This window comes from Phaseolus vulgaris, chromosome 3 (genome assembly GCF_051622355.1).
Source record: "Phaseolus vulgaris cultivar YP4 chromosome 3, ASM5162235v1, whole genome shotgun sequence".
In the NCBI taxonomy this organism is placed as follows: Eukaryota; Viridiplantae; Streptophyta; class Magnoliopsida; order Fabales; family Fabaceae; genus Phaseolus; species Phaseolus vulgaris.
Genome location: NC_143500.1, coordinates 45,400,775 through 45,415,441, shown reverse-complemented (window position 1 = coordinate 45,415,441; position 14,667 = coordinate 45,400,775). Strand labels below are relative to the sequence as shown.

General features: G+C 31.8%; 2 protein-coding genes across 2 annotated transcripts; both read right to left on the bottom strand.

Annotated features, from left to right (window-relative positions):
- Window positions 1–742: 742 nt before the first annotated feature.
- On the bottom strand, window positions 743–2,200 carry LOC137807990 (transcription factor TCP19). The gene has a single exon (XM_068608878.1). The coding sequence runs from the start codon at window positions 1,986–1,988 to the stop codon at window positions 924–926; it is 1,065 nt and encodes a 354-aa protein (XP_068464979.1). The 5' UTR covers window positions 1,989–2,200; the 3' UTR covers window positions 743–923.
- Window positions 2,201–10,075: 7,875 nt separating this feature from the next.
- On the bottom strand, window positions 10,076–14,667 carry LOC137807989 (hydroxymethylglutaryl-CoA synthase). Its single transcript, XM_090299606.1, has 13 exons — window positions 14,485–14,667; window positions 14,271–14,351; window positions 13,581–13,687; window positions 13,013–13,145; window positions 12,421–12,564; window positions 12,072–12,230; window positions 11,813–11,886; window positions 11,649–11,724; window positions 11,426–11,481; window positions 11,248–11,335; window positions 10,922–11,062; window positions 10,676–10,825; window positions 10,076–10,497 (listed from the first exon to the last, which is right to left on the bottom strand). Exons 2-13 carry the CDS (start codon window positions 14,331–14,333, stop codon window positions 10,306–10,308), a joined length of 1,383 nt encoding a protein of 460 aa, XP_090155732.1. The 5' UTR covers window positions 14,334–14,351; window positions 14,485–14,667; the 3' UTR covers window positions 10,076–10,305.

The following is a 14,667-nucleotide window of genomic DNA, read 5'->3' as shown; positions in this document are numbered from 1 at the left end:
TTCAAATAATAAATAATAATTGGTGTTATTTCGAAAAAAATAAGCTTCTTCTCTGTGCACTTTAATTTTTTTAAAACGTATTATTTATGGACAAAATGAAAAAAGTTTAGTAAGAGTAGCATAGTGTAGGTGGAATTATGGATGATGATGAAAAAGAGGGCAGGTTGGAGAAAGAAGAGAAAATACTGCGTTAGCGTTGCATAGAACAGAGTGACAGATGGCAGGGCGTGGAGACGTGGTGTTACAAAATGGAGGGGACGGTGTTGTTGGCTGAGACAATAACTGATGAGTGTGCGCAAAGTGCAGCCGCAGCTGGCGGCTTTGAATTTTAGGGTTCACCCAGGCCCCACCCACTTTTACATAACCGCTTTTTGCTCCCAAAACCCTTCAAAATTTCAAAATCAATAATTTAATTTTTTAAATTTAATTTCATTGTGACTGCAAGATACGATTTTAGAGATTAGATTTATCCTTCTCAATAGATTATAAAGAGTAGAAATGTGAAAAGCATTTTTTGAGGAAGGAGTGAGCCATCGTGAATCCTCCATTAGTATGTGGGCCACCCTCCTCACTCTCTCAGTCGCCCCCCTCCCCACACGTGTCACGCTTTCCACTCACATCTCCGTACTCCTTCTTTCTCCCCTACTCACTTCTCTTCCATTCCCAGAACATCCATAAATAATTCTTCCTCCCTCTCGCCAAAACCATATATATATTTATTTATTTATATAACGCAATCATAGGAAACAAAAGCATAGCAATTATGACTAGGAGCTAAAAACTTCAATCACTGCACCAACACTAGTGACTCTACATTATTTTCACATGGTCACATTTATTCAATTAAAGAGAAACTCTCAAAAAAGGGAAGTAGAAGATAAAAAAAAAAAAAGGAGGTTCCTAAAGGTGGATTAACGTGTTTCTCATGGATTGGCGTGAGTGCCAGAGCGGCCCAAGAACTGCAACTCTTGCTTATCGTAAATTTGGAGGGAAAAATCCCGCAACGTCTGAGTCTTGGTGGCGCTGGAACTAACACTAGGGGCCATGCTAGAATTAGTAGCCACTTTAGCCCCAACCGTGCTCGTACTCACCGCTGCTAAGTTAGAACCGTTACTGCAGGCCGTCATAACGGGCCAAGCTTCTGGAATATTCGTTGTCGTCACCAGACTCGATATGGGCCTAGCCGCCACGTTGAATACGGAGGGAGATAAGGCCCATATCTGAGGCCGTTGGCTGGCGGGGCCCGTAACTCCGCCCAAGGGGTTGCTGGTGGTCGCGGCCTGCGGGATCATCCAGAAGGTGTTAGCGGGGACCACCATGCTGGGGTTACTTACGGCCCAGACCGGGACCAGTCCTTGGGGTACTTGAACCGGGGCCAGACCAGACGTCTGCGAAACGGCATCGTTTACGTCCACGAACTCGCTGTTGGAAGGGCGTTTCCGTTTCTTGTTAGACGCGCCTTCCTCGCCCTCGTTGTTTTGGTTGGCGCTCGAGGTCGTGGGGATTTTGAGCGCGCCGCCGACGGAGACCGCGATGGCCGGCACCGTGCCTGTGCCGGTGGCTTCTATGATGGCCTGCTCGGAGTGCTCGAGGAGCCACCGGACAGTTTCGCCGTCGGATTTGTGGCCCAGCTCTCGGGTGAGTTGGAAGATCCGGGCGGCGCAGGTGGCGGGTATTCGGATCCTGCGGCCACGACCTTCGACTTTGGTGTGACGGTCCTTGGTGGAGGAGCGCCTGGGCGATTTGAGCGAAAGTTGCATCTGCGGCGGCGGAGGAATCGGTGCGTTTGGGTCCGGGTCAGGGTCAGGGTCAGGGTCGGAATCCGTTGGCTCGTTTTTGAGCGGCAGGACTTGGAAGTGTTGGGGAAGTCCATTGAGGTTAGTGCGTTGGGATGAGGGTTTGTCTGCGTCGGCGTGGTTGGTGCCGAGGTCCGTTTTTCCTCCGTCTTGATGTTGATCCATGTCCGGTTCCTCCTGATTGGACGCCATTTCAGTGATTCTGAATTGGAAGATGAACCCAGAGAGAATTGGAAGGGTGAAATATAAAAGTTCAGTGAAATTGAAGGAAGGAGCCTGGGGGGAATTCTTTTAGGTGTGGTGGCTAAAACACCAAAATGCACTACAACAAATGGAATGTCTTATAAATGATCATTAATTAATACACACGGATTGAAAGGTAAAGATATTTCCTCTCCAATGTTTTCTTATCCTCAAGATCAACTACGGGATTCTTAATACGATTGGATAACTTTTCAATAGTATTTCATTTTATATAATTTACTTAAAATCATATTTATTTTCTAATTTTTTAAAATATAAATTAAAAATTCGTAGTTAGCTTTAATAAAAAAATATTATTTAAATATAATTTATATTATAAATTTTCATTATTTAATTTATTATTTATTTATACACACAATACTAAATAAGATTGTGGTTTATCATTTTTTGTTCTATAATATCTTTATTCTATTCTATTAAATATTTTATTCTATCATATTATATGAAACAATTATCTTTAAATTTATAATTCTTTTATCTCTTTAATGCATTAATTATTGAACAAAATGTATTTTTTAATTCATAGAAATAGAGTAATATTCACTCTTAATTTTTTATATGAACTATCTTGATTAGTTTTTTATTTACAAAGTATATCATATATTGTTTTTATTTTATAAATAAGAAAAAAAAATTGTTTTTTCATAAAAAAAACAAAAATCTCATCTCATATATTTTCTAATATAAGAGAAACACTTAATATACTTTTTCCAAACTAAAAACGAATACTGCCTTATGCATAAATATCATATACACTTATAATGTAAATAGCCCTTTATATTGTTATTAAATAAAAAACTATTGTATAATAATTTATTGATTCTATGTGGTCGAGAGCATTAATTTCAGACACGATTAAGTATTCTCAGTTTAAATGAAAATTATTTTGAGGGAAGTGATAATTCAGGTCCACTTCAAACAACACATTTAAATAGATTGACACTACTAATTAAAATTTACGTTTTCAATAGCATTAAATCCTTCAACAAACGAATATTAACTTAAACGTCGAAAAACATTTACTTCGACCAAAATCCGAGAAGAAATTAACAAGTAGGACAACCAAATCAACAAGATAAAAACGAAGAAACTTTCCCAACCCACACAAGAACAATCGCCACCCACTACGGTGCATGAGAAAGAAGTAACTGAAGAATTCAATGGCATCTACGAGAAATATGACTAACAACCAAAGGTTATCAGACAGAAGAGTAACCTAGACTTTCTAGTTCTTCATAAGGAAATGGTCGAAATGAAAGAAATGAACAATGAGAAAATTAGTACCCTCAAACAAGGAAATAAATAGGAAATTAGAAGGGACCCACTTGTCTCTCAACCCGAGGAGAAAGAATACCGAGAATCGATGATTAAAAATATAACAATGTCCCCGTGACCCCAATCACCCCTAACTAAGGTAACCCATACGTTGAAGGTAGAATCACAACTTCACATATCGTTGAACACTTCGATAACATTGGGAAGTACTCGATGATACCCTTTTGTTGATAGAATAATGAACGACGAACTCCCACCCTATTGGAAAGGTTTAAGTAACGACCAATATGATAGGAGAATTAACCTCCATGAACATATTAATATGTATGTAACCCAGATAGTCCTATACACCTCAGTTGATGTAGTACTCTACAACATTTTCCCTATATCTCTAATAAGGGCAATGCCTTTCACCATTCTGTAACGACTGCTTTGAAATCAGAGTAGCCAAATTCATAATATAGTTTGCAACAAACGACACCACCTCACATCCATCGCCCTTTTCAACATTCAACTAAAGAATAAAATTATTGAGGTTCTTCATGGAGAGATTCAAAAAAGTTGCTTTGAATATTCAAAACTTTAACCCGGAGGTGACCTTCCTTCATATGGTCACGATCCTAAAACCAAGACCATTCACAAATAGTCTCTGCAAGAAACCAACTAAGACAAAAAGTCATAAAGTTCATGTAGTTAGAAGAACTATGTGAGTTCCAGAGTCAAGTCCGAATTGAGATTAGGTTTAAGAAGCCCAAGGAAAATGAGAGATTAGATAGACCTCAACCATCAAACAAACCTAGGGAAAATCGATTACATAGATTCTCTCATTACACCCATTGAACAAGACATGAGTTGGATTTTAGAAGAGACTCTAAGTACCGATCTTATCCCAACACCTTGTAAAGTGTCAAAGCCATGAAATACCGACACAGGCAAGCAATGTAGATATCACCATAATTTCGGTGACAAAATCGACGAGTGCTTAGCGTTGAAGGACAAGACACCTACGATGGTTCGTCAAACAATATTGGCCTGTGCGAGCCTGTTGGCCAGCCCGCATAAGAAAAATACTTTTTTTTTCAAAAATTAAAATTTCATTAATTATAAAAAAAACTTATTCATACTACTAAAAAAATACAATTTTATCCTTCTTAAGATAAACATATAAATTCAAGTATGAGAATTATTAGAAGGCTTGATTAAAAATAATTAAAGTTTTCTTTGCATCTATTTTTCCTATATATGTATGTAAATGTATAAGAGTATCTTATCAAAGTTTTACTACAAATTATTTTATTGAAAATGACTAATTTTTTAACTATCCTATTGAAATATATGTAAATTAAAACATGAATAAACGTAAATTGTGAACACATAATTATGTTCACATATAGATCTTATCATATCATGATTCTCACACAATCATACAATCATACAATCAAGAAGGAATAGGCACTTACCTTGATCTATGAGCGATCCTACTTGAGCAATTACTTTATCTCTTTTGTCCCAATCTATCTCTTAGCAATTCCGTTCTTGTCACACACTTTCGTGATGGTGAACAGTGAGACAACTATTATTTGCAGAGACAGAAGCCTATAGCCTTTAGTTCCCAATCTCCATCAGATGTAGGTTTTCCATTAGGTATATCATCATATATATATTTCTCACATTAACCAATGGGCCTTTAATTCTATTATTATTATTAAATCATATTCGGGCCTAAAGCCCAAACTCTAAGTCATGTGAGTCACTTTATAGAAATTAATTTACATAATTTCTTACAATATATTCTTTATATTATTTTTTTATTAACAAATTTTAAATATAAGACTGTACTTAAAACTAAATCCACTATTACTCTTAATACTAACTCTTTTATATGATTAAAATAAAACATTCATTTTTTTAGTACCAGCCAACTTGTCTCTCCCCACTGTTGGCCCGTGCGAACTATGAGTTATGCAGAACAGACTTAAACAAATCAACGGACTAAATTAGTAAGTTTACCTCATACTTTTTTATACTACAAACCGGTCCATGTGACCCGCTTCGCATTATCCGTGTGATACAATAAATAAATACAATAAGATTTCTACCTTAACGAAAGATATCTCTTATTTAGTGGTACCGACGTCAAAGTCATTACCTATACACAACATGACCCTTTTGTTATAATTGTGAAAATAGAAAACTTCACCCAAATAAGAATACCAGTTGATCGTAGGAGCTGTGTTGTATTGGAAGATGGTTGGATAAGTTTCTTACAAGATCTGAAAGGAAAAGATAATATTTAAGTGTTAGTTTAAGGTTGATATAGAATATGATGACGAATTGGGTGGTGATATTGTATATTGATGGGGGAGTTGTTGTTACGTGTAAATTTGATAAGAATCCATTGTATTTATGATTATGTTTGAAACGTAGTTAGTTAGTTGCATATGGCAATAACCTTAAATAATAAGGAATTTTGTAGGGGCTGGGTAGGGACGAGGTATAAATGTTCGAGTGGGAAACATCATTATCACACCATTGTAATTTCATCAAATGTGTGAAGGGAAGCATGGAGTGACACGTGTTAAGATCTGCTCCATGGGATCCACCAATTCTCATCCATCTTATTCCTGGACCACAGAAAGGGATGGTCTCCTCTTTAGACCAATAAGTCCCAAAGATGATGAGAGAGGGACCTCCAAAAGTTGGGTTTCTGCCTGAATTAATGGTTTTCATTGGTAGGCACCATTAATTTATGGTGGTTCACACACCATCAGAAGAGTGGGTCTTATTTTTAGTTTTTTAAATTCAAGTCTTTTTTAGTCATTAAATTGATTTTTTCTTCATCTCTGAATTTTAAAAATATTTTTTCTTATCTTTTGAGTATTAACGTAGTCTAGTCATACTTATTACTGGTGTTATTAATAATATTTATGCCAGCAATAACATAGTTAACTAAAATAATTAGATAAAAAATAGTTTTGTAATTTTTTAGCTAAAATATATTTTTAATCTCTTGAATTTGAATTTAAGTCAAATTTCATTTTAGTCCTTAAATTTAAAGTTGATGGTTTTAGCGTTTCAAATTTACAATTTTAGTTCTTAAATGATAAAATTAATAACAATTCTAATTCAAAATTTAATGTGAACTTTTTCTTCCATTCAACTCTTTAAAGTAAATAATTAAGTAACGAGAAATTAAAAATAATTGACTCATACATAACAATGTCAACTCTTTTATATCAGATTAGTGAGAAAAAAGATACTCCATTCCTTTACAGTTTTTTAGAAAATAAAATTAATGAGTTATTTCTAACTTCTGAATATTTTTTTTAAAATTTTCTAATTTTAAATATAATTAAAGATAAAATAGAAATATAAATTATGTATAATAAATGAGAAAACTCTTTTATATGTTGTTACATTCAATTGAAGGATTTTGTTGATTTCAATTTAATTTAATGTATAGAATCAAGATAAAAAATATCGAAAAAGAGAGGAGGAAGATGTACATAATTAATTAAAATTGATTTTATATTGGTTAACTATACACAAAAACTACATTCCCTTATTCAGATCTTGTAAAGTTTTTGAATCTTAAAAGATTGATTTTCACACCTAATAACACCTTGTCACTATACTAAATTTGGAAACTCTATCCAAAGTAATCTAAGAATCCAAAATGAGTATAGAAAATGAAAACAATATCACCAAACAATACAGTACAATATAAAGATCTATGTTTCTTTTCAAAACACATTAATCTCATATTTTTTTAAAAAAAACTTCATAAATAATTTATAACTCAGTTTAGACTCTCTCAATAATAATAAAATATTTCAAAAACTTATATTTTGATCTTATGTAAAAGAATTTCAAAATGAGAGAGTAATATAAATTTTAATATATAGATTGAAAATTTATTTTAATTTATTAATTTCACGTAAAATTACTCGATTGAATTAGTATTTTAACAAATTAAAACAGAACAATCCAAACCATTCACGAATAATACTGGCAGGATTATTCTCAAGTGAATTGAGAACAATAAACATAAAATACAATTACATAAGTCTCAAAATAAAATAAAAATAAATACCCATTTAAAGATATCGATAATTAATATTATCTTTAGATAAATATTTAATTGTTCAATGATGTCTCAATGCAATGATAAAAATGCTAACAATTCAAGCATATCAAATGATAAATCTTTCTTTAGAATGATTAATATTTACATGTAAAATTTGAATAATTATTATGCAATATTATCACGACCAGTGCACATGCAATATTAATTATCCTTTCGGTTGTCTAATACGCCACACATTTTAAACTCATAATACTTTTATATTTTAAAATAAATTAATTTACACAAGAGAAGTAATTTTGGTGTTCAATTAATTAATCTCAAAATATATAAATAAATGACCATATGATAATTATCAAGTAATTGATTTCAAAAATATAATTTTTTTTATCATATTATTTATAGTTCAATTAAAAACACATACATATATACTCAATTGTCAATAAGTTTATCATTTTGTCATATCAAAATATATCTAAAAAAATAAAATAATCCAATTATTAATTTTTTTTTCTAATTATAATACTCAAAAGATATATATATATATATATATATATATATATATGATTTTATATTAAACACATGGTAAATATATAGAATAATATAATGAAATAAATAAATAATATTGATGTTCAAGTATAGTTAAAACCAAACTTAAGAATTTGATAAAAAAAAACTATCATCTATACAGTCTTGAATCTACCATGTTAATCACCATAACTTAAAAAACATACTTGAATTCATAATGATGGAAAAATACAATTATTTTGCACTTCCGATGAATACATACTCTGTTGAAAGTTTTTCACTTAAAGTAATATTTATGTTTCTTACTATAATGGGATGTCAGGTTAGTAAATAACTTAATATTCTTACTATAATGGGATGTCAGGTTAGTAAATAACTTAATTTTCTTACTATAATGGGATGTCAGACTAGTAAATAAACAAATGTGATATGAAGACCTAATCTATTATTTATAAACAAATGGCATTCTCCTTTAATATTTTTATTTATTACAAAATAGAATTACCATTTTAATAACCATACATTAAATATGACATAACTTTTGAGATACATAACTACTAAAAATAATTTAATATATATTAATTATTTTTAATTTAGCATAAAATATAATAGATATTCTTAGTGTCTTTCATAAATATTATTCTCATATGCACTACTAAAAAATTAATAAAACCAATTTTAAATAAAAATAATTAATTATTATATTAATTAAATTAAATACTATTTTAAAAACAAAAATATTATTAATATATAAATTAATTTATATTATTGATAAATAGTTTCTAATTGATATTTATGAATGTTACAGCTACCAATCTAACTTTAAAATCTAAATAATTGGTGGATAAAAATCTTGATAGCTATTTAGATACAAATTTAGAAACTATTTATTAATAATCAAAACTAATTTAGATACTAATAATTTTTTTATATTTAAACTAGTATTTAATTTAGATATTAATAATTTTTTTAACCTCTAAGTATCTAATTTAATTAATATAATATTTTAAAAAAAAAAATCGAATGCAATAACACCGTTGGATTAATTTAATATCTCTGGCATTGAATTCACCACGTAACATTCGAAGTTCACCTAAAAAAATCCAGACATGCACCTATTATAAGTAATCTCACCAAATGATATAGAAAATGTGTTTTTTTTAACCAGTTCTTTAAGAATATGTTTGAACTTTAGATTGGAGACAGAGAATGAAATAAAGTGGATTAAATATAGTCCCTGAGATATATTGAAATGAAATAGATAAAAATGTCATTTCATTGTTTTAACATTTTATTATTATAAAATGAGAGAGGTTTCATTTCATATTTCGAAAATAAGAAGAATAAAAGGAATTATAGGTTTTTAATTCTTATATTACCTTTTCTAAAAGGAAACTAGTACATTATTTCTTACTGGTTATAATTGGTAAAATTTGAAGAAAATGTAGAATTTCATAGATAAAATATCAATTATTTATTGAACATGACAATAAGTTAACGTAAATGTTTCATATTATTAAAATGATTTTAATTTCTTATAGAAAGAAAATTACAAGTACAAATTCCTTTTTCAGCAGTTACTTAATATGTATAAATTCACTTTATAATTTGTGGATTCAATTACTGAATAACAATTTAGTATCATTATAATTATTCATATTAAATTTAGTTAAGAATTATAATAAAATATGAAATTAATATAATTCATTCAAAATATATAAAACTGTGTAATATATATATAGCAGGGAAAATGGGTGATATATGTGTGTATCTCTTACTATATTGTTTTATAATATTTTTATAAATAAAAATATATATGTATTATTATTTTTTTAGTTATGTGATTTTGTTTATTATATAAGAATAAAATAGAATAATATATTAAAATTATGATGTAATAAAAGAAAGTATAATTATACGTCAGTAAGATGTAATTAAATACTTTTTTTAATCTATGAGAATTACTTCTCCTATTTAATCTTTTTTTTTCTTTGTTCCACTATCTATTAATTTTTATTTTATTTTTTACATATATAAAATTTATACTCAAATTTTGAAATATTATTAAAGGTAAAATAGAAAAATATTTGAACATCTCTGCTTTTGTAAAACAAGATCACTAGACTCCTTTCTCTCAAATTCTGAATTTTCAACTGATAGCATTAGCCTTTTAAAAGTAAATGTTAAATATATTATACTCCCTATTTAAGGTAACATATTTGACAAATCAATATACTGCTACCCTAATCATAATTAGTGTCCTCTCAAGAAGAAACTAATGTAAACAATAACAAACCTTATAAATGCTAGACAGTTGATTTTATGGCTTCTAAGTATTACACATCCTCTAAGTAAACATCAGTGACCATTGGTGACCAAATCATTTTCACTACTTTTCTTAGCATAGAATCTCCTATACATAGAGTCAACTTCAGTGAGATAGAATGTGCCTGGAGATAAAAGGCTGGTGTCCTTGCTTGTTACAAACTCCTTCGCACCATACCTGTGTTCCATTAGGTTCATGGTTTCAACAAATTTCTCTGGTGGAAACTGCATAAAAAATTGCACTTGTCAAAAGTCTAATAAATTGTGAACCCACAAAGGTTCTGTTTTCTACATCTTGTGAGCATTGAAACAAGATAGTGAAAAAGAAATTCTAGACCATTCCAAGTAAAAAAAATAAAAAAATCTTGAGACACAACTAAAAAGATGAAAAAAACATAAATACCTCATGCCTTGACTTCAATTTTCCAGCTACATCCATCACTTTGACAATGTTTGACAAGCTAAATGGAGATTGACCTTCACGTAGTTGCAAGGAGAACATTGTGGAAGTTAAGCCACTTCCATACGAGAACAATATTACCCTCTTACTATCCTGCAATTTGTAAAATGTAAATCTTAATATCAGAAAGCACGAACCTGTGTTGAGAAGACACTTATATTTAACTAAGGTAGTGTTTAGAACATTCACCAATGTGCTATGCTTGTTGTGAATAAGTGAAATAAATGCGGCGTAAAGAGATGCGGTGTACATGTTGCCGACTTGTTTTGGTATCAAGGTAGTTGGTTGCACCTTTACATCGAATTGAGGCTTAGCAACTTGCTGGGATGCCTGTAAATCAAGAATACTTTACAACATTAGCAAAAGTTTCAAATTGTCCATTTTCTTAATAGTTACATAAATGGGAAATAGTATCTTTTCCCTCCAACCCAAAGGAAAAGTGAGAAATAAATGAGTGACTAAAGAAACATAAGAACATCATTTTACTTCCCAAACTATACTTAGAGCTCTTAGACCTTTTCTAGATCCCGACTTTGATAGCTCTCATCACCAGATAATGTTGCAAAAGGTTCCAGCTTTTCTTTGGCAATCTCATCCACAGAACTGTAATCATAACCAACTTTTAAACACTACCAATACATGAAAATTTTGAAATTTAGAAAAGGTTTCCAGAGATGAAAAAATAAAAAGAACCTGGGATTTTTCAAGAAGTCATTGAACACCAAACGAGCAAAACTTTTCTGTACAAGCTGCAATAACTCGAAGTATTAGATAGATATATAAACAGAAAAGAAAATGCACATGCAGGTATCAATTAAGATAGATAAATCATGAATGATTATTATACAAAGCATTCTTAAATGAGAGGGGGGTAGGTGCGCTGCTAAGATGTTGAATGAGATCCTTATAGCCATACCTTGTTATATGGAGAGTGAAATACAAAGTATTCAGCATCAGAAATAGAAAATTGTTTCCCCTCTAGTTTCTCATATCTGCCAAAGAGCAATGCTGTAATGTGCTTGGTTTAAATTTACAATTTACAAACCAAATTTATGAAAAAATATAACATCAGAAACTTACTTATGACTTAAGTGATTATAGCAAGAATCAAGGGCCATAAGGTAACAAGTTTGAGAAAGCTTTCCATCAACAACCTATAAAAACATAAACGACGTGGATTTATTGTAGTTAGTCAAAAGTCAAGTAAAGAATGGACACAGTTAAGTGTCATCCCTCGTAGCACTTTCTCAAACAGAAAGAAAATTCAATGATTTCTTTCACACTAGTACGCTCTCAAAGCATGAGATCCCATAGTCCAAGTATACTGAGAGCAGCTTACTGGATATTCGCTGGCAAGATTAGGCTTGTAAAAGTCATAGGCATGAGCCATATGACTTCCCCTCAATTTGCTTTCAAAAGCAATGGGAGCATCAGGACCAATTAGCATGGCAACAGAGGCAGCTCCACCAGTAGGTCGAGCAGGTCCTTCAGCATATACCTGAGAAAGGAACCCATCATCAGTGACACATGCTTGAGTTGATTGAGACTAACTTGACATCACGGTACAACCGAATATAGGATATGCATCTGAGTTCATAACTTGTATTTCTTAAAATAGCAAGAATGGGAAACATGTTCACTGTTAGTAATATATAGTTCAAAGACCATGAATATGGAAGTGATCTTACAGCGCTGTCTGTGCAAATAACAAGTCCATAGCGCCCATCCCATGAGCTGCTTTCCACCCAATTGACACAATTGAATAAAGCAGCAGTTCCTCCATAGCATGCATTAGTTGAATCAACACCCTCGATATCGGTATTTCCATATTTCTGCGTATTTCAGACAAAAAAAATGAATATTGTACTAAAAAGCTACAGAAATAGATATTTTGATCAACAAAGTCATTAACATAACCACAAAATTTTGATTATTAGCAATACTTATTATATTCGAAACAGTGGAACATTACTTAATGGCATTCAAATGCAGAAGCTGGTATCTGGTCTGGGTATAGAATTAATGAAAAGACCCCAGATAGTTATGAAACACTTCAGCTATGCTCTCTTTTAGATGATATACCCAACATTGACAACGAAAAACCTCCAGTCCAGTCCAGCATTAAAATACTTCAATTTAAGGTTTAATCATTCCATACATTTTATGTATTTATCAGTTAAGAATTTTTAAAATACCATTATGTGGTGAAGAAAGTCAATTTACATTAACAAAGAGAATCATCTATCCATGTCAACATGCAGTTTGACAGTGAAAGCATACCTCAAAGATCTGCATTAGGAAAGTTTTGATGGATTTGCTTTTGTCAATCACAGTCTCACTACCTACTTCCAGCCGACCAATTTGTTTAGGATCTATCCCATACTTCTCTAGAAGGGAAGAAACTACTGTCAAACTGAAAATGGCAGAGTTAGTCCTCAAAAGCAAAGTCCTATTTAATATTTTGACACAAAAGCAAACAGAACAATATATCAAGATTGCTTTGGCCGGCATGTCTAGTGTTATACAAGCAGTAAAACGAAAACATAAAAATATAAGCCTACAAAAGATTAAAATAATATAATGGCATTTGAACATTTGCTTTGTATAATGCTATAAACTCATCTCCTTTATATGGTTAAAAAAATGGCTTATGATAGAATAAAAAGGGACTGTTTCTTTACATCATTATTGTTATACATGATTTTTCTGTCTCTCCTCAAATTACATTTCTTGCTCAGGAAGCAGCAATAGTGACTATATGCAATGGCAAGTCCAAACAAAGTAAGCATATAATATCTACTATTGCCAGAATATAAATTATAAAGATTATAAAATCCAAAGCAGAAACCTCATCGAAACGACATCTTCTACTTCTGTACAAAACGCCATGCAATCTTGACCAAGTCCAATAGTATATTTTCCTTTACTGGCACCATCATGAGCCTCCAGCACTTCCTGCATAAGTGAAGAAACAGAAAACATTACGATAAAGGAAGAAAAAAAAAAGTGTGGACAGGACAACATCAATTTACATCAGCGAGATAACAAAACAAATGGATGCGTATAATATAAGTGATAATAATCAATAACAAGTTCTGTTCTTTCCCTTTCCTTCCCCTGTCAAAAAATGGAGAAAAACGCCATAAATTGGATTAGGATGCAGTTTAAGAAGATCTCACGATTTTTCCCGCAGAAAAACAGAGTTATGTTATGTGTGTCACAGAACACAGAAACCATGGCCCTGTTAGGCCTAGTCCTTTTCAATAGTGATAAGAAAAGCGCATAACAATTTTTTGAGGCTCTTAAGCAATTGGCTACTAACAAGTATAACGTTCATGAGACGATCTTCATTATTGAATCATGAGCATAAATCGAAAAACAAAATTCTTGTACTGAACTCAACTTCTGTGACAGTTCCCCTATACTTGGTTAATGGTCATAAAACAAACTGGCGCGTGTGTGAATCATAGGATTATGCAAAAAATAAAGGTGAAATTAAGATGAAAAGGAGAGAGGATTGAAAGATAGACGCGTTCACCTGTTGAATACAGGTAGGAGGGAAGTAGATGTCAATAGCGAGAATCCCCACATTCTTTGCCATCACAGTTAATCGCGGTCCCTGTAAGAGAGAGAGAAATAGAGGGTTTGGTTGGGTGAAGAGCCCTTACGTGCAAATATATTTATATATTGGGGGAAGAAGTATAAGTAAGCAGTTAGCAGCAACGAAGTGGTTTTGTCGTTTTGCTTCTTACGTCGGAAAGTTTGAAGGTAGAGAGAGCTAGTTAGGTCGCAACAAATGCAGAATTGGCTGTTTTGCTTTAACAATCTCACCCTCACGTTTCCCTCTAATTACCGGTCTTGCCATTCATCCGCGAGAACCTCACAACTCCTAAGAACCAACATTTCTTGGTCCCATTAGTGACGGAGTTCTATAC